Source organism: Anopheles merus, chromosome 3R (genome assembly GCF_017562075.2).
Source record: "Anopheles merus strain MAF chromosome 3R, AmerM5.1, whole genome shotgun sequence".
NCBI classification, from domain to species: domain Eukaryota; kingdom Metazoa; phylum Arthropoda; class Insecta; order Diptera; family Culicidae; genus Anopheles; species Anopheles merus.
Window position 1 is genome coordinate 42,660,382 of NC_054084.1, and position 17,784 is coordinate 42,678,165.

Consider the following 17,784-nt stretch of genomic DNA (forward strand, 5'->3'; position numbering starts at 1 on the left):
TTTGTTTGTTAATCTTGAGTGTGATATGAAGCTCATTTTTAAAAGAAAAATATTTAAAAAAAGTATTTTTCATATTTTATTTGATGGATTTACATGCTAAGCAGTATCGAACGTAACAAAAAACTCTGCACTATAGCACATGTTTATTGCAAGTCTTTACAAGCCTCATTAAATTGTGTAGAAGAGTTTGACAAGAAAAAGAACATAAACTTGCATTTTAAAATATCTTTTATAAGAAACTTGTTGCTTTTAGTACCCTATAACATTATATTTAGCCTATGTAGCATTCCCTCCTTCCCTAGATTCAACTATCCACCAGTAGAAGAAGAAAGTTGAGTAGAAGAATTTAAACAAATCCTGTCATAACCAGAGCCACAAAACACATTTAAATTTTCTAAATTTTGCTTACGATACATTAGGCTCTTACGGTGGAATATAAATACGTGAAGAGTTATTTCAGTTAAAAAGTGGATTGCTTTCTCATTTGTAATCTTCAGCCAGTGCTCAAACAACAATAGTGTGGTGGTAGTTAGTAGAAGAGGATTTTGTTTTATCTATATAATAGTAATAAATTTCTGTTTCCTATTTTTGAACCCGCATTCTGTGTGTGTGTTTAATATGTTAGGCGCCTTGTTTTAGTAAGTGCAAATTTAATCTCAATCTCCCTACCCCTTCTAGTATACAAAACCAATATTCAATATGGGTGTAAATAAATTCGAAATACTCTCTCATCGCACTCGCACACACACACTCCGTTCAATTTATGTATAAAAAAAAGTTTCTATACAAACGCAATGAATATTATGGCTAATTGGAAAAAAAGCAGAAAAACAAACTTGTATGCCAAAACAAAAAAAAAGTAATAACTATTCAGCAAATTTTTAAATCAACAGGGAACCGTTTACGCACACTCCCGTTTCCAGCTATGCAGCTATCCATCTTTTTTTTCATTATCACCGGAAAGGCGGAAACACAAAATCACGTGAATACTCAAATCGAAGGAGTAGAGTTGGATGAGCCCGACTTGTCCACGCTGAGCCGAACGTCCTTGTCGATGAGAAAATCGTGCTGATTCGTCTGCTCGTAACGGTTCTCGATGTTGATCTGCTGCAGCAGCGCAGCTTGCGATTCACGGGCACCAACTAAAAATACGCTCTCCTAAAGGTTGAGATGTTAATAAGAAATGTAATCATGTTAAATTGCATATAAATCATTGCATAAAGTTCATTCTACGGTACGGTAAAAAGGATTTGTTTTCCTTTACGCGAAAGATCAATGATTCGATCATTTCGTCACGTGGCTTCATTCGCTCGTTGTTTGCTATTTTCTTGTGAAGTTTTTGTTTGCAGTCTACAGCAAACACAGCACAACAATAAACATATATTCTGTAGACGCCTCACGCTTGGCACGTTCACTACATTGAATAATGCAATTCGACTGCACCAAAAGACACACACACACGTGACAACTGTAACTAAAGAACATATGTTGGAAACACAATCACGACGACGATACATGGAGTTTCCCTTTCCGGACAAGACGATAAAGGCCATAGCACAGGAGTAGACGATAAGGCACCATCCGGTTGAACGAATAATGAAGAACGGTTGAACGGTAAGGAGAGACACGCACACAACAGCACATAAACATTATTGTCAGTAAAAGCGATCAAAGAAAGCAAAATGTTCCCGATTTCCGAACACAGAGATCACTAGCTAGTAAAATTACTGCTAGAAACTATTGCTTGTTTGTTACAACTTCTACAGCGGGTTGTTGCGATACCGTAACACCCACCGAACTGTTCGCACCACCACCATCACCCTCCAGCTGCAATCATACGCGCACGCATCAGGGGGAGAGAAATAAAGAGAAGAAACATTGTACAACACATATTCTGTAGTTGAAATGTTGAAGAGCAATGGGGTAAGCGCTTTTAGGTGGATGATGAAAAAATGGTGAAAAGATACTCAAACCCCAAAGGGAGCAAGCGTGTAGAAGTGGCGCACCAGGGGTAGCAAATCCATTGCAATGAAGCAAAACGGTGAAATGAAGAAAGCGATACACCCAAAATATGGTTTAACACTCAAGACGTAACTAAAACAAGAGACAAGTAAGACAATAAATCGCACACCAGATGAACAGAGAGGTTCAATATGACTACTTACAGGGTGGCTGGCAGTTTTGCTTTTGCCATTTACACCACCACAACCCTTAAATGTTTTAAATAAATTCATAAAACGTGATTTAACAGAAAATAAGATGATCTAAATTTCAATGACAACAATGACCCAGATGCGGGAGAACAAACAAAACAAACGCATAAGAAAAAACACACAAAAAAGACGAATGAAGACAACAAGACGAAATGAAAAGTCATACAAAAAATATTGGAAAACGCAAGAGAAAACAGCAAGCAACTTGTTTTTTTTAGCAATCAATTCGAGCCAATGAATGAAAGAAGCATCGATAGAAATGAACGATCATCATCATACCAACAACGTAGCAGCGAGTTCGGGCAAAAGATCGTGCATTGAGGAAGCGTAACAGTAGCCACTGTTTGTGAACGCTTTCTGCCACCCGTCACACCACCTACCTTGACCGCCTTGTCCGAATATATATCCATCTTGTCGTAGATGATGGCATGGATACCAAGGCTCTTTAAATGCTTTATCGTATCCTTACAGTTATTGTCATCGCCCCAGCAGAAGATAATCAGACCGCGCTCGGTTGCCAGGTTCACCTAAGAAACAGGTAGCGAATTAGTGATACAATTCACGAATTCACCGTACGAGCATGCCTTCCCGCTTACCTGAGTTTGATCGCGCAGCAGATCCTCCGTGTGTGCCACAATGCCCAGCAGCTCGGTTGCGTACGCGTTGCGCACCGCCATCTCGATCGAGTTGCAGCGTGGGTCGTGGTAGCTCGGGTAACGGCTGGTAACACCGAGCGTTAGGAACATCACTGGGTATAGGTTCTGCTTGAGCCGCAACATCGTGCAGATGTCGGCATCGAAGCAGGAAAACACGATCCGACGCTGGCCAGCCTTCTCGAGCACCACGCGCAGTATGCAGTCGACGTACAGGTTTGAATCGAAGTTCAGATCCGACTCCATCCGGCCGTCCTTCAGCTTCTGGGACCACTTGATCTCGATGTTGAAGCCGCAGTGCGGATCGATCTGGTCGAGCGCTTCGGCCAGCTGCGGGAACGGTTGATGCTCCTCCAGATCCTCGTCGAAGAATTTTGCCTCACGATTACGGCCCTCCACCACGTGGTAGACCTGTTTGTTGATCCGTTGGTTTGTGATGTTTAGTGCCGGAAGGAGGAGTAGGAGGAGTTCAACAATGTTATAATCGTGCATTGCACTACCAGCAATATACTCTGATGTACCACACGGTGGCGGTGGTGGAGGTTGATTGATCGATATTTTAGATTTTTTTTCTCGTTACAATTATGTACCATTCAAAGCGATTGCTTGGAACCATCGGGAAAGAATGAGTGGCTTGGCTGCCCCGAAAAGGGGGAACCGCAACGCGGACGCTATGAGTAGGAAAAATGTAGTTACATTTACCTTAAGGGTCCTCAGCTGTTCTAGCGTGAGCTCGCGCATCGGTAGCTCCAGCATGTCGTTCGTTTCGAGCGTGGTTTTGCGCTTCAGCGAAACGTAGATGTCGAAATCGTGATAGATCACCGGGACCAGATCCTTGCTCAGCTGCACGTCGAACTCCACCATATCGGCACCGTGCGCCACCGCCTTCTTGAGCGACGCGATCGTATTCTCGCGGATCACGTTGCCATCGCTCGCCTTGAAGCTGGTGCCTGAGCCGCGATGGCCCACATCCAACCCGGTCCAGCGCTTGTTCCAGTACCGGATGTACGACCGCTCGAGCGTACAGCGCGACGGTAGCAGCGGCGTCACCTTCAGGTACTCGATGCGCATCATGCCGAGCGGGCGATGTTTGCTCGCGCACGTAACCGGCAGCTCCAGGATGCCTTCGGATTTTTTCAGAAAGTTGGGCAAAATATAATGATACCCCAGATGGTACGGCGGCTCGTCCTCCTTCGACTTGGAGCTGTACGTGTACAGGTCGACGAGATAGGCCACGTTCTCCGGCTCCGCCACGGTCACGTTGAAGATCAGAAAGTCGTCCTTGTGGTAAGGACAGCCGAACTGTGACTGCTGCTCGTAGCAAGCGCTCGGATTGCGTAGCGAGGTCACCTCGGTGAAGGAGTACGTGGTCATCGATTCGGTACCGTTCTCGCGCGTGTCGTTCGAAAGCGACTCTTCCAGCAGCGAGGAGAGATTTTGCGATTCCGCATTAATGCGCAGATTCATCGTCGTTATCTGGAAGCAACAATGCAACCCATTAGAAGGGGGGAATTAGAATTCGCATAACGCACTTCTCCTCGGCTCGTCCAACACGCTCGACCAGCTTACCTTCACGTACAGCAAACGATTCTTGATGCGCTCCTTCACCGAGAACGGATTATCGAAGAACTTAAACTGCATGATGGTTTCGGTGGTGAGCCAACCCTTGTCCAGCTTGATGGTGCCATCAATGTCGCCGAGCGTGTCGATCTTTGGTTGTACCTTTTCCTTGCTGCCGTTCGCTTCCTCTTCGGCCAGATCGATCGGCACCTGCCTGGGCACGAGGTGGGTTTCGAAGCGCCGCACATGCACATTGCCGCTGGTCGGATCCACGGAGCAGATCAGGTAGCGATACTTCACGGAAGCATCCCGAGGTAGTTCTGTCTCCAGCCGCCAGATGGTGCTGTCGCCATCTAGAAGAATTCAATCGAGGAAACGATTTTTGTTAGTTCTCCCAGAAAGTAACCGAAGCGATGAATGCAGTTTATTCATTTTTATTTGAAATCAGCGCTTTTTTAGCGCTCGTCATACGCGAGCAAGGGCGCACTGCTTGTTGTGCGGCTTATTGGCGCAATCGAATTAACCCACTTGAATGTCGCGACTCGTGCTGAATGAAATCAAATTGTCTACATACAATTCAATTCCCTTGTCGGTGCACCACGGGAGCGATAAAGCGTGTTTTGCTGTGGTAGGCAATAAATGGAGATCGTTTAGCAAAAAATTGCAGTCGCTATAGTTTTCGTTTAACGGTGCAATTGTGGCTTACACGCGTTATGTGTCGAATTTATGGAAGTAACAAACTGGCGCAAAATAAAATAATAACGCTCACACAACTGCACGAACACGCGGGCCATGATTTCTATGCGCCCACTTGGGTGAAAATGGGTCACTACCGGTTGTCACCACCATCATCAATTTTCATAATAGAGAAAGGAAGCGAAACGGTCTGTCATCTGTAAACCGGTTTAAAAAAAGAGCATCCCACCACCCCACGAAGGACGTGTTGTCTGGGAGGGCAGGGTGTATGTCCCGCCGTCTGCACTGTTCTTTCCGTTTTATTTATTGTTTTATTTAGCATAGAAACACGCCGGAAGGGTGGCAGAACAGTGTGTTGTCGTCGGCAAAATGTATAAAAATTCATATCCCGCCCCCCCACCGAGACCCGGGGTGAAAACAACATAAAAAAACTCTCCCTCTCTCTTTCTCGCTATATGGTAATATAAGTGGTGAATCAAGCGATTTGAACTTGTTCTTGCTTGAAGTTTCCCGTAAAAACCTGCACACCCACCAAGAGAGCATCGCGTCGCCTTTTGAGGTCAAACACCTGACTGATGAGTGGTTGGGGGGCGTTGGATTCCCCTCCCTTTCAAGAGCATAAACTTGACACATCGGGGCTGTGACTGGCCGGTCTTGAACTTGAATGCTTGTTTGGCACTCGCACGTGGACACGGGGACGTCAGTAGCAGACAGTGCAGTCAGTGTTAGAGAAACAACGGTACGAGTTGGCTTGTAATAGGATTTATGAATTTTTGGTTGAAGGTCCTTCCTTCAAATCCTACCCTAAAGTTGAAGATCGTCCCGAACAGGTTTAAGATGTTGCTTTACCATAAATTGGGTTTTTTTGTTTTGTGAGAGTTGTTTGAATGTAATTAACGCACTATGGTCGTTCATTTTATTAGCCGACCCGGGTCCGACTGTCACACTGATAAAAGGAGTTTGGGGTATCCCCATAACCGTGCTCCCTTCTACCTTGGCCTTGTTTCGCCGAGAGATAGAGAGAGAGAGAAAGCCCTGGAGATGCAAACTTAAACTTGATCCACACAAACAGGCCGCCCGGTGGGGTTAAACAAATAAACATAAAAAAGAACCCCCCATTCTATGGCGGGGAATTCCCACCGCGATCGACAGTACAACCACACTCGCAACTTGATCGTCATCGATCGGTCCTTCCCGCGGTACTTCCACGGTAGCGTCTTACGTCCGGGCGTCCCACGGGCGGGAGGAGATTAACCGCTACTGGGCGCAGGCACAGCTTCTTGGCTTCTCCACACATTGCTGCTGCGATTACAATCCGCGTAGTGTGCATGTGATCGTAAGAACGTAAACTCCACGCGATCCGCGATCTGCGCACGTATATTGGTGGGATTCCTGAGCCCCACAGCGGTTTCGCCTGTTGGCTTTTGGAATATTGGTGAGTCTATTATCAAGCCACGCAACCGGTCCCTGCCTGTGCGCGCTCAGTAGGGCAGACCACCGCCGGCAAAAGTGTGGGTTTTGATAATCTTGCGGGTATTTTTTGCGTGTGTGTCGGATTAACATTCTGCGTACCACCAGCCAGTGCCAGTGCGACCGTAAAGCCGCGTTCGGAAGTTAGTTGTACGGTACACAATGAGGTGGTTAGTTTGTTTGATCGTGTCCTGGTGCTCGCTGGTGCCGTTGGAGACTACCGTTGCTCAGTCACTCAACAGTGGCGATCTGTGCCAAACACCGTCCGGCACGGCCGGGACCTGTGAGCCGGTGAAAAACTGTTCGTACGTGCGGAAGATTCTCAAGAGTCCGGACTTTTCGCACTACGACACGACCTATCTGGATACGCTCAAGTGTGGCAATTTGATGGTGCCTATGCGCAAAAAGCCCATTCCACTGGTGAGCGACCTCTCGAGAAAACTGCTAATCGTCGAGACTGGCTAAGCGTTTTATTGTTTTGCTCATCTGCTCATCTGACCTCATGGGGTTTTAGCTGTGCTGTCCAAAGTTTAGCAATTCACCTACGTGCGGCGCTCAGCAGCTAACGGATCGGATCTACTTCGGCGAGGAAACGGAGCGGGGCGCACATCCTTGGGCAGCGCTGCTGTTTTACAATGTCGGCCGGAATCGAACCGTGCCCAAGTGTGGTGGTGCGCTCATTTCCGAGCGATACGTGATAACGGCTGCACACTGCACCGTGGACAAACCGAACTGGAAGCTGTGAGTTGATGATAGGGGAGCAGTGAGATGGAGCTCGGCTTGTTTTGTACGGGTGGAGTCTCTCATCGTCACGCTGTAGTCGTTTCAAATCTCACCAAACTGTTCTTTACCAGGCTTTATGTACGGTTCAACGAGTTCAACACAAGCAGTGCGGATAATTGCACCACGGTGAACGATGAGGTCATCTGCCGGGAGGATTACGCGGTGGAATCGATCGTACCGCACCCCGAGTACGACATGCACAACATTTCCCGTCCGAACGATATCTGCATCCTGCGGCTCGCCAGCGATGTCACGTTCAATGACTACGTGCGGCCAATTTGTTTGCCATTCGATCCGGACGTTCAGCAGCTCCCGATAGTGGATGAAATCTTCACCGTCACCGGTTGGGGTGAAACCGAAGACCGTAAGTGATGTCACACTTGGCGGAGAAAACTTTCTCTGCGGAGAAACTTATACTCAAAGCCTAATTGGTCTGCATGTATCCGTGTGTTTTGCAGGAAGACCCAGCGATACACAGAAGCACGTGGAGCTACCCGGGCTGGAGCATGAGGCGTGCAATTCGGTGTACGCGGTGGCCAACGTAACCCTGTCGGACAAGCAGCTATGTATCGGTGGGCTAAATGGTTCCGACTCCTGCCGGGGAGACTCCGGTGGACCACTGATGCGGGAAGTTCGCGGTGGTTGGTTTCTAATCGGTGTCGTTAGCTTCGGGGCACGGTTTTGCGGCACGCAGAACTTGCCGGGAGTGTACACGAGTGTGGCAAAATATTTAGACTGGATGGAGACGGTTATGTTTGTGGAGCGATATTTGTAAACCGTGATAGGCAATAAAGTATGATATGCTTTCTACAATGTGGACACAGTGGATTCATTCCTAAGATTCATCACAGACGAAGCACTCCTGTAATCTTATAACTACCACACAACTAATGACTCTTCCTAAAGTAACCGTAAATGCCGTACTTACCATTTTCCGGGCGCAACTGTACGCACTGCTCCGGATCCCAGTTGCCAAGCGCGTCACAGCTGCCTGTGATGGCGACGGTTTCGTCCTTCAGCAAATCGTACGTCACTAGTACGCGGAACGTGTACGGCCGGTCGCCAGCGGTCGTGGATTGCTTTGGTTTTTTCACGGACGCTTCCGACTTCTGCGAGGCGGCGGTGGACGACGATGGATCCTTTCCTTCGGCATTTTCCTCTAAAAACCACCAGCGCTGCATTTTGTTTGTTGTCTGTTGTGTGTGTTTTCTACGAACAACTTATCAAAAGCACTGAAATAAGAAAAGAAATGTGCAAATTTTAATATATTTAAAAGAAGAAATGGGTTAAACAATATTCAACCAACACAAACTGACACAACGGCACGATTGTTTCTAACAAACAGCAAAGCGTTTCAACGACTGATAGCCCAGATGGACTTCAATTACCGCGCAGGTCGTCGTCGGTGGGGTTTGGCGAATGCTGATAATGAGCGCGCCGTTTGGGGCAGTCGAAGGTATACTGCAACAGATAGCTGTGGACGCTGGGTGAGTGGCGCCACCGACCAATCACCGGCTTCCGGGGTCGATTTGTTGGTTTGGTGGAAATCGATTCCCAGGGGCTGCCAGTTTGTTTGGAAGTGTTCGATCTTTGGACCGTCATGCTGTTACGGCCATGGTTCACATACAGTAAGAAACTGATAAACAATCCAATAGGAGACCATGCATGCGTTCCCACCAACGGCCAAGGGCTACCAACCAACAAGTGTATGTATATCACGTGTAGTCATGTTATCAACCACAGCAAATAAACTGAGGCGCGTTCGGGCGTATGAATTAATCTCAAATGTACTGCGAGGCCACATTTGTTGAAGACTGGTTGACAACAGGCCGAGGAAGGAAAATGGTTCCTATAATTACCGACCTCATGGGGGAGGTGCCCAAAACGAGGTCTTCAGGCATCAATCGAGCGATGATATCGGCCAATAAACAATCGATAGCCCGTTGGCATTGTTGTCGCGTAAAGCAATTGCTATTTTTTGTTGTAAGAGATACGATTGGACATGGGGCAAGTGCAGCGCAAGCCAGGTGATCGGCGAGTTATCGAACGATCCTTAGCTTTCACTTAGTCATGGTGCTGAGTAAATATATGCTCGCCTAAATATATCTTTCCTCGACACATTGCCACATTCACACAGCACAGACTGTCCACATGGCGAAACAAGCCCGCGTGTGTTGTAAAACACTCCCGTACAAAGAGTGTTGATCGCCGATGGCACTTTTGGCCATTCAACTTGCGCAAGCAGGAAATGCATATCAGCTACTAGGCGCGAGGACCAAACTAGATTGGTGGCGCAGCGTGTGCCGCTTTTGGCGCGAGAAGCGTAAACAGCGTGTACCGCCGGCGGCCGCTCGACCGGCAGCATGCAAGTCACGTGAGGGACAGAGCGGTGTGCCGGCGACGACGACCACGAGTGTCGACCGAACTTCGGAGTGTTGGTGTGATCATGCGCTCGGCAACGGGCACAAACTCTACAAACCGGTTTTCCGATCAAAACATTCACTTTCTCCTCCTTCCGTTGGTTCCGTTCCTCCTTCCTCTAGCAGCATGCATTGGTGGATGGAATCGAAGGAACCGTTCCCCGTCACGACACGCAGCAGTGGCGCATTCCAAAGGGAGGTTGGGGGACAAGGTAAATTAACGCAACTATCCGGTGGTGCATTTAATTACATTCAAAGTATCGCGCCATTTCGCAGCTTTGCACAGTGTAATCGGTGTGGCAATTGTGGTGATAAGGTACGGCAAAACGAGATATCCTTCAAGGGAGGCGTTACGGTGGGTTCTTCTGGTGCAGGGTCAAAACGAAACCGTGCTAGTTGCTCCTATTCAAGTAGTCCTTGAGCACGAATAATGCGCACAGATGAAACCAGATTACCATGGAGCTGTGGCAGAATTGCATAACTCATCGTCCTCCACACACGCTAGCTAGATTCCTTCCTTCTACATGGCCGTGAAACATGGCAGTTTGAATAAAAAAAGCATTCTTTTGGCGCATTTCAAAGCCCCTACTCATGAAACACCAAACAAGGATACCAATCGTGCTGTCTCGTGACACATTTTTCTTACCTTCTTTGGTAGCGTGGGCAAAATTGGAAGACGATTTGTGTTGCGAGCGATCCTTTGTTTACGTTTGTTTCTCCCGTTTGCACAAACGCACTGGGCCCTTTGGCACGATAAGAAAATGCCAGTCTTTGCACAACTGGCGCGCACACTCACACAGACTTCTTTGTTGTTGCACAAAATTTGGTTCAAATTAATAAACAACACAGCGCGCACTGGCAGGAGCACAAGGGCAAAGGGCTAAAAAAAGACGTGAAAAACAGCACACTTAGATGGCGAACTTTGGCAGCAACATAGAACAAAAACAACTCCGCTGCAACAGAGCACACGGGACTACAGTGGGATCGCGAAGGTATTCAGCATCGTGGTTGTACGCGAGCAACCGATACTGTTGACACGAAAAACAAAAACTCATCCCCAATGCTGGAGAAGCCAGAAGGGAGGATTTATTGAGGAGGATAATTATCTTCCTGTAATACCACAACCGACCGTGACGTGTCGTTTTCGCGTACACGACGAAAAACAGCACAATTCGAACTGGGTTGCTGCTTCCCACACTGCTGGGTTGATGTTTCTTGATCGCAAAAACCTACCGATAATAGTAAACACCGCAAACGAAACTGCACCTATTTTGCCCACCGATCCTATCAGGGCACACTAACAACGCACGGTCATTGTTTTCCCACGAAACAAAAAAAATAAAGGAAACGTTTTTGTACTGCGTGTTTTCTCACGGAGACAAAAACGCGAGGCCCCCTCACGCGACAACGAGTTGGAGAGAACAGTTTGGGAAAACAGCAACACAACCCGAACCCCGAATGTGACGACATCCCTCGTCCCCTCTAGGGGGATCTGTCACAGCTGACAGCAAACGGCCGCACAGCTGTGCGCGTTTATGGCGCGTGGTTCAGCGCTCCGATCGCTGGTTTTACGAAGGCACGAAGGCGGCCGAAGTTTGACAGGAAGCAAACATCATCCGCCCATTTGTTCGATTCTGTTTCGCTGCGCTGGTTTTGTATTTCGTAGGAGAAACATTTGGTGTGAAATCGACGCGTGACCCTTGTTGATTTGTGAATATCCTAAATAAATCGGTGCAATGAACGTGTCGCTAGAGTAATGCAAAGTTTCCCGTGTTGTTGTGTTGTGTTTCGTCCTCCTAGCAATTCCTTCGTTGGTGTGCGTTGGTGGAGTGAAGAGAGCATAAAAAACCATTCATCCCACCCACCCCCACCAGTGCCAGTGTCCGTCGACAGTCGTGTAAATATTTTCGCAATCTTCATATGCGATCAACACCTTGGTGCGCCACGGTCGTCGCACACAGCCACACGGAGAGCATCATCCTAGCTGCGTGTGCGATGGAGTTGTGATGTCATCCGCAAATTTGCAGGCGAGAATATCCGGTTCGATTGTTAGTTTTTGTGTTTATTGTCTAATACTAGTTGTGGTTGGTGATGCGCATTCATCGGCGATGCTGCATTGTTGATTAAGTGTATCGAGTTCGGATGTGTGTGTGTGTGTGTGCACGCTTGTGTATGTGAGATTTTTCTGTCCCTCTGTGTGCCTGGTCTGCTGCTTGTCTGGGTACAGATTGTTTGGAATTGATTGAGTTGGCGCTGGGTCATAGTTAGTTGGTGGGCACGGTCCCATTCCTCTCGATCGTTGTTTTCTTCCAAGTGTATGCGCATAGTAAGCGAGAAGCTGCTGCTGTGTTCCGCGACAGAGTGAAAGAGAGATGCCGTGCCGTTTATAGCCGTGTGACGGGGTCAACGAAACGGGCGGCGCTGGCCACCCCAGTGTAGAGTGCATTTATGAATTCATGAGCTTTGGTGGGCAACGACAATCTCACACTATTCGTCTTGCGAGAAGTCCACAGCCCCCTGGACCCGCCCATCGAAACGTGAGGTGAATATTATTACGATCAGCTCGTAGCGACGGATCAAACTGTGCGAAGCATAATTCACCTTGGAGGCCAGCGGAGGTGACGGTTGCTATTCCACGGTTCAGTGCATAACAGCATAAACAAAAACGCAGCATCGCCATCGCGGCGGGTCTCCAAGGAGCGAGGGAGAGCACATCGGAGAACAAAGAAACGGAACGGAAGAGAAAGCAACATAGCAGGCCACAAGATGACGAACATGCGACCGCCGAGTAAAAACATACTGCTTAAAGTGGTCATTTTAGGTAGGCCTTCTACGGAGGTGACGAGATTTGCGAGAGTCGCGACCCAAACGAAGCTTCGTGACGGTAAAGCATTTGAATGGGCGTTCTAATGAAACAATTTTAATTGCTCTTCCAGGCGACGGAAATGTGGGCAAAAGCTGTCTAATGAATCGCTTCGTCTCGAACTATTTCGACGCCAACAGTTTCCACACGATCGGGGTGGAATTTCTGAACAAAGACATTCAGGTGGACCAGGAACGGTTTACGCTGCAGGTGAGTGGACGATGTCGTTGGGTGTTTCGCCACCTGCGAATGACGATAGTTTACACGAAATGGTTGCAGGGGATAGGAACAGGGCAGGAAGATAATTGAGCAAACGCGACACATATGCGAGGAACACACACAGACAGAATACGAGCGATGTGTCTAGCGGTGTGTTCGTCCACCAAAAGGGCAATAGTTATGGGTTACCACGTACACAAATACACACGCACACCGTTAACCACCACAGTGCAAACAAACAAAACCGAACAAATGAACGAAAAGCTTATCTTTCGTGCTCTCGGTGAGAAGGTGACGGAGATGTTACAGATGTGGCGAAGGATCGCGATGGGCCGCTATTGTGGGTGTGGGCTGGGCAAATAGTAGATGAAACGCAACTATATCGCGAACGCAAGCTTGGGTAGGTTCGTTTGTTCGCACACCCGAAACAAGGTGACCACTACCGTCAGCTGGGTAGGTTTGTTTAAACATGAGCAGCGTCGTCAACAGATGTTAAGTTGTGGGTAAAATACCTCATGAAACATTTATTTGTAGTTGGAAGGGCACAAGGGAGCTAGGGAACAAAGGAAGGTAGGAGTGTGTCCAGCATTGTAGGTAAATTTACGATTTACGACCGAAAAGCTTAAAATGAAACAGAGAGCATTATGTTAAAATGAGTAGAAAGTGCATTTTTTCAATGTCATTAAAATCGAGCTCCATTAATAGGAGAGAAATCTGCCCGGAAGTGTTTTGTGTGTTGCCGCTTATCTTATTGGAATGAATGCGTATCGCTTATCGTATAGCAATGTACACCTATACGATATTAGAGATTTGGCTAAAATCTGCTTATTCTACAAGGCTGGTATGGTTTGAAAACAATCTACTTCTTTAAAAAAATATGTCAGCATCAAAGCTTTCTCGATGTTATAAAAATAGTATAAAATAATTTTAAAAGACTAAAATAGTTAGAAACTGGTATAAATCGCAAATGTCTTTATTTCCAGTTTAGGCCGTTTGCAAACGTGACCTGAATGTTGTACAAAAAAATCGCTCTAACCGGGCAGAAGAAGGAAAGTCGCCCGGCGTCTTGCCCGTAAAATTGTCTCTTCGTGTTGTGTGTAAATAGCGTGCACAGGAGCTATTAAAATCACATCGCCTGTAACAGTCGTATTGCTCTTTTTATGGTTGCTGTTTGCAATTTATTCTTGACAAGAAGTGCGCAGCGTTTAGAATGAAGTAATGAATGCGATGGCGGGGCTCAAGGGATAAGGTTTGGAAATCGTAATCGATTTAATTTTAAACGATGTTAGCAAAGTCGATGTTTGCTGGAAGTCGAGCGCTGCAGGCTTTGGATGGCATAATAATGAGCCTTTTTGCGTTCTGTTGTTGCTAAGCCCCAGCAAAACGTCTTGATCTTCTACATTCGGAACTTGGTGTGATGTAAATGTATAGGCTCATTGTTGATGTCAATAATCTGCGGAAGCTTTGCCCTGTGGTATTGATTAGCAGGTTGGGCATGACGCATCGATGTGTCAGGTGTGTGGGAAGGGAATTTTTGCATGCTATTTGCAATCGGGCGTCTAATACTGTTTACAAAATTGATTAGGAGTCACGCGAATCACATAAACGGTGTTGAAAGACGCGATGTGATGTTTGTCATAGACAACCACACACAGTTTTCACACAGTTTTGACATGTATTATCAATTCTAATTTTTGTTCTCAATTTTAGATCTGGGATACAGCCGGACAGGAAAGGTTTCGAGCGCTGCGAACTCCGTTCTATCGTGGTACCGACATTTGCCTGCTGACTTACGCCATCAACGATCGGCTAAGCTTCCGAGCGTTGGCCAGCTGGCGCGATGAGTTCCTCCGGTACTACGACGTCAATCCGGACCACTTTCCGTTCGTGGTCGTCGGCACGAAGAATGATTTGCCGCCGGCACAGCGGGAGGTTACGGCCGAGGAGGTGTCGCAATGGTGCCAGGAGCACCACATAACCGCTTACATCGAAACGTCGGCCAAAACGTCCGAAAATGTGGCGACTGCCTTCGCGCTGGCGGTACAGCAGTGGCGAAAGCTGGAACGATCGACCGAGCGGGAATTGCGCGCTCAGGGACAGGATACGATCGATTTGATGAAGAGTGTCAACTTGAACGCGAATCGCAATCGGTTCTGCTGTGCGGGACTGGGCCGCCCAACGGTCAACACGATGCAGGACGACGACGATTATCCGAACTGAGTGTGATCGGTTCCCGTTGATAGGCAGGATCAATAAGTATGTGATAAGAGATTCTGTTAGACGGTTGCGCGGTGGACAGAATCAGCAAACGGGACAGCTTTTGTTTCAACTGCTGGCAGCAGCATGATTAGGGTTAGTCATTTCTAATGATAGTTGGGTTGTGGTTTGAAATGTAAAGTAAGCACAAAGTCGACGAGAAGGTTGGAGGAAAATCTTCTCACGTGTTTTCTCCATCCGTGCATCACTTTCAATGGCGTCATAAACACGGTGTGAAGTGGAGAAGTGATTTTGAGATTTATAGACACTATTTGCACAATCTTTCAACAAATGGCACATTGAGTATTGTGAGTCCGGTCAGTGGCTTTACGCTTGCAAACGGGCAGCGTACTAGAACGAGACACATTTGTACAGATCTTTACGCCTCATTGCTTGCGCGTACGTGGCGAGATGCGATGTGTGGTGGGTATTGTCATTGTTTTTTTAAGCTTCAGCTGGCTGAAGGTACTAGACAAGCGTCACACAGATGTAAAAACTCAACGGTGGCGCACAATCTAAATGATTGTTCCTCAGTTGGTTGAATGAAACAGCTAAAAGCAAGCAATTTCTTTGGATCCAATTTTAAGCTGTTCACTGCGTTCATATGTGTATTTTATTTTATCAAAACAATTCGTAGGAAGTGTTTTGTATTGGTTTAGTAGAACTAAACCTGTGTTTTTCCTGTGCATTTTATACCCAACGCGGTGATCGCGTTGGTAAAGCAGCATTGTTATGAGTGCTTGTGGATTTTTATTTAAACATTCTTTTATAGATTGTGTTTATATTACTACTAGTGAATGCAATATTACCAACGGACGGGACCTAGTCGTTGGATAGTATTGCTTAACATTTGCAATAATACTAATTTATAATCCAAATATTTATTTCATATCAATTAATTCTGAATGTCGCATGCTGCTAAATCAATGCTGTCGGATTTTTGAATGAAAGTTGTGTGAAAAAATCACAAACCACAAAGACGATCATGCAGACTGTTTAAAAAGTTTGTAAAAGGAAAGGACACTTGCATACAAACAAGGTTTCAGTTTTTTTATGTTCAAATGGTGCTTTTATTGAAGTATTGTATTGTAGAACGAAATTGTGAGAAGATAATGAAGTCATTTTATTAGTACGATTTATCCATTGCGACAAACCACTATACATAATATGGTCCATAGAAAATGGTGTCTTTTTTAACATAAACAGCGATAGAAAAGCACACCATTATTTTCGATGCGCTTAAGATTAACTTTTGTGCGTGCGTTTTTGGTTCAGTTCCATACTCATTTAATGTACACTGTACAAGCAAAAACAAACTACATAAAAACTAATATTTACGTACCTGATCAATCTGAAGCGCAGAGCTGAGTTGTGAATGCTCATCAAATCAAATGGCAACATTGAACTGGAGACAGTTTTTATTTACTTTACTTTCACTGAAAAGCGGTTGGATGTGTACAGTTTACGATAGCACAACGCACATCGCCCAATAAATCATAATTACTATCCACTTGAAATGCGAGACTATTGTGCTATCAATCTAGACGTCAGTCAGCAAGGAGATTCATTCAAATGTTTCACGCATTCCGTTTACGTGTGTTTGTAAGATAATTATATTTTAGCAATTTAGGCAGACTGTGTCGTGTGTGGCTTTTCCCGGAATGCACGTCTTCCCATTTTTTGGCGCGTCATTTGTATTTTGGTGCGCTTTCGTATGTGTCCTTGTGGCAGAGAGCTTAGGTTAGATTACATTCATTATGCTTAAAGCGCTGAAAAAATACATCAATCGTTGGGACATGAAATCGAACCAGAGTGAGAGGAATGTTTAGTGTAGTGATAAGATATGGCGCAACAAAATGCAGCCTGGTGCGGTGCATGGAGTATTTGAAACAGAGGATTGCACTGGACAGATGTAGAGATAGAAAGAGAGAGATAGAAGAAGGATCGTAAAACGCTATTTTGTAAGCATTTTCAACTTTGTGCAACCCGTACCGCTGTACAGACACGATTGTATAATAAAGCAAATTAAAAATTCAACTTGGCTCGTACTGTTTCAGCCATTTCTTTCTACATAATGCATAAATAACAGAAGTACATTCCCATTCGGTTTTAACAAATTCATTTTCCATACGTATATTTATTTACTTTCACTAACTTGTTTCGGTGAGGTTACATCGAATTCAATTCTGGGATTGTTCGACGAGCGACAGTTACAGAACGTGGAAGAACATTAATTAAGGGGAAACGGGATAAACATACACAAAAATAAACATTTACATAATGAATCGTGAGTGCGAGCACAGGTACCCTCCCTCTCTTACATATCTCGCTCAAATGTTACATTTTACTTTAAAAATCCAACTAAACCAACGATTGTTTTGCTTCATCTTCTCTTTTTTACTTTACAAAAAGTTTACACATACACAACTTTAAATCTATTTTAAGAAACTTCCACGAAATCGATAATCCTAACGTTAAGGGGTTTGCTGTCGTAGTAGTAGTAGTAGTAGTAGTAGTAGTAGTAGTAGTAGTAGTAGTAGTAGTAGTAGTAATAATAGTAAAAGTTACAAATAACGCACAACAAAACAAAAGAAAGGCACCATATATATGTCTGTCTCTTTAACATGTATCAATGTGTTGGTTTGTGTTTG

The 17,784-nt window shown here is 45.8% G+C and overlaps 3 protein-coding genes across 8 annotated transcripts; 2 read left to right on the forward strand and 1 right to left on the reverse strand.

The window, feature by feature from the left end:
• Nucleotides 1–63: 63 nt before the first annotated feature.
• Nucleotides 64–11,266, reverse strand: LOC121595927 (glycerophosphocholine phosphodiesterase GPCPD1). Of its 5 annotated transcripts, none has more exons than XM_041920401.1 (8): nucleotides 11,029–11,266; nucleotides 10,442–10,675; nucleotides 8,304–8,607; nucleotides 4,436–4,779; nucleotides 3,569–4,342; nucleotides 2,810–3,277; nucleotides 2,594–2,740; nucleotides 64–1,158 (listed from the first exon to the last, which is right to left on the reverse strand). In XM_041920401.1, the coding sequence occupies exons 3-8, from the start codon at nucleotides 8,554–8,556 to the stop codon at nucleotides 991–993; spliced, it is 2,154 nt and encodes a 717-aa protein (XP_041776335.1). In that variant the 5' UTR covers nucleotides 8,557–8,607; nucleotides 10,442–10,675; nucleotides 11,029–11,266; the 3' UTR covers nucleotides 64–990. The 5 variants fall into 5 exon arrangements, with proteins under 5 accessions (XP_041776335.1, XP_041776337.1, XP_041776338.1 ...); XM_041920405.1 differs by having other exon boundaries at nucleotides 1,104–1,827; XM_041920403.1 differs by lacking the exon at nucleotides 10,442–10,675.
• On the forward strand, nucleotides 6,397–8,188 carry LOC121595934 (CLIP domain-containing serine protease B15). Its single transcript, XM_041920415.1, has 4 exons — nucleotides 6,397–7,012; nucleotides 7,107–7,333; nucleotides 7,447–7,739; nucleotides 7,834–8,188. The coding sequence occupies exons 1-4, from the start codon at nucleotides 6,755–6,757 to the stop codon at nucleotides 8,148–8,150; spliced, it is 1,095 nt and encodes a 364-aa protein (XP_041776349.1). The 5' UTR covers nucleotides 6,397–6,754; the 3' UTR covers nucleotides 8,151–8,188.
• Nucleotides 11,267–11,289: 23 nt separating the features above from the next.
• Nucleotides 11,290–17,170, forward strand: LOC121595941 (ras-related protein Rab-9B). Of its 2 annotated transcripts, XM_041920424.1 has the most exons (3): nucleotides 11,290–12,616; nucleotides 12,732–12,868; nucleotides 14,588–17,170. In XM_041920424.1, the coding sequence occupies exons 1-3, from the start codon at nucleotides 12,562–12,564 to the stop codon at nucleotides 15,095–15,097; spliced, it is 702 nt and encodes a 233-aa protein (XP_041776358.1). In that variant the 5' UTR covers nucleotides 11,290–12,561; the 3' UTR covers nucleotides 15,098–17,170. The 2 variants fall into 2 exon arrangements, with proteins under 2 accessions (XP_041776358.1, XP_041776359.1); XM_041920425.1 differs by lacking the exons at nucleotides 11,290–12,616; nucleotides 12,732–12,868 and adding an exon at nucleotides 12,893–13,330.
• The last annotated feature ends 614 nt before the right edge of the window (nucleotides 17,171–17,784 follow it).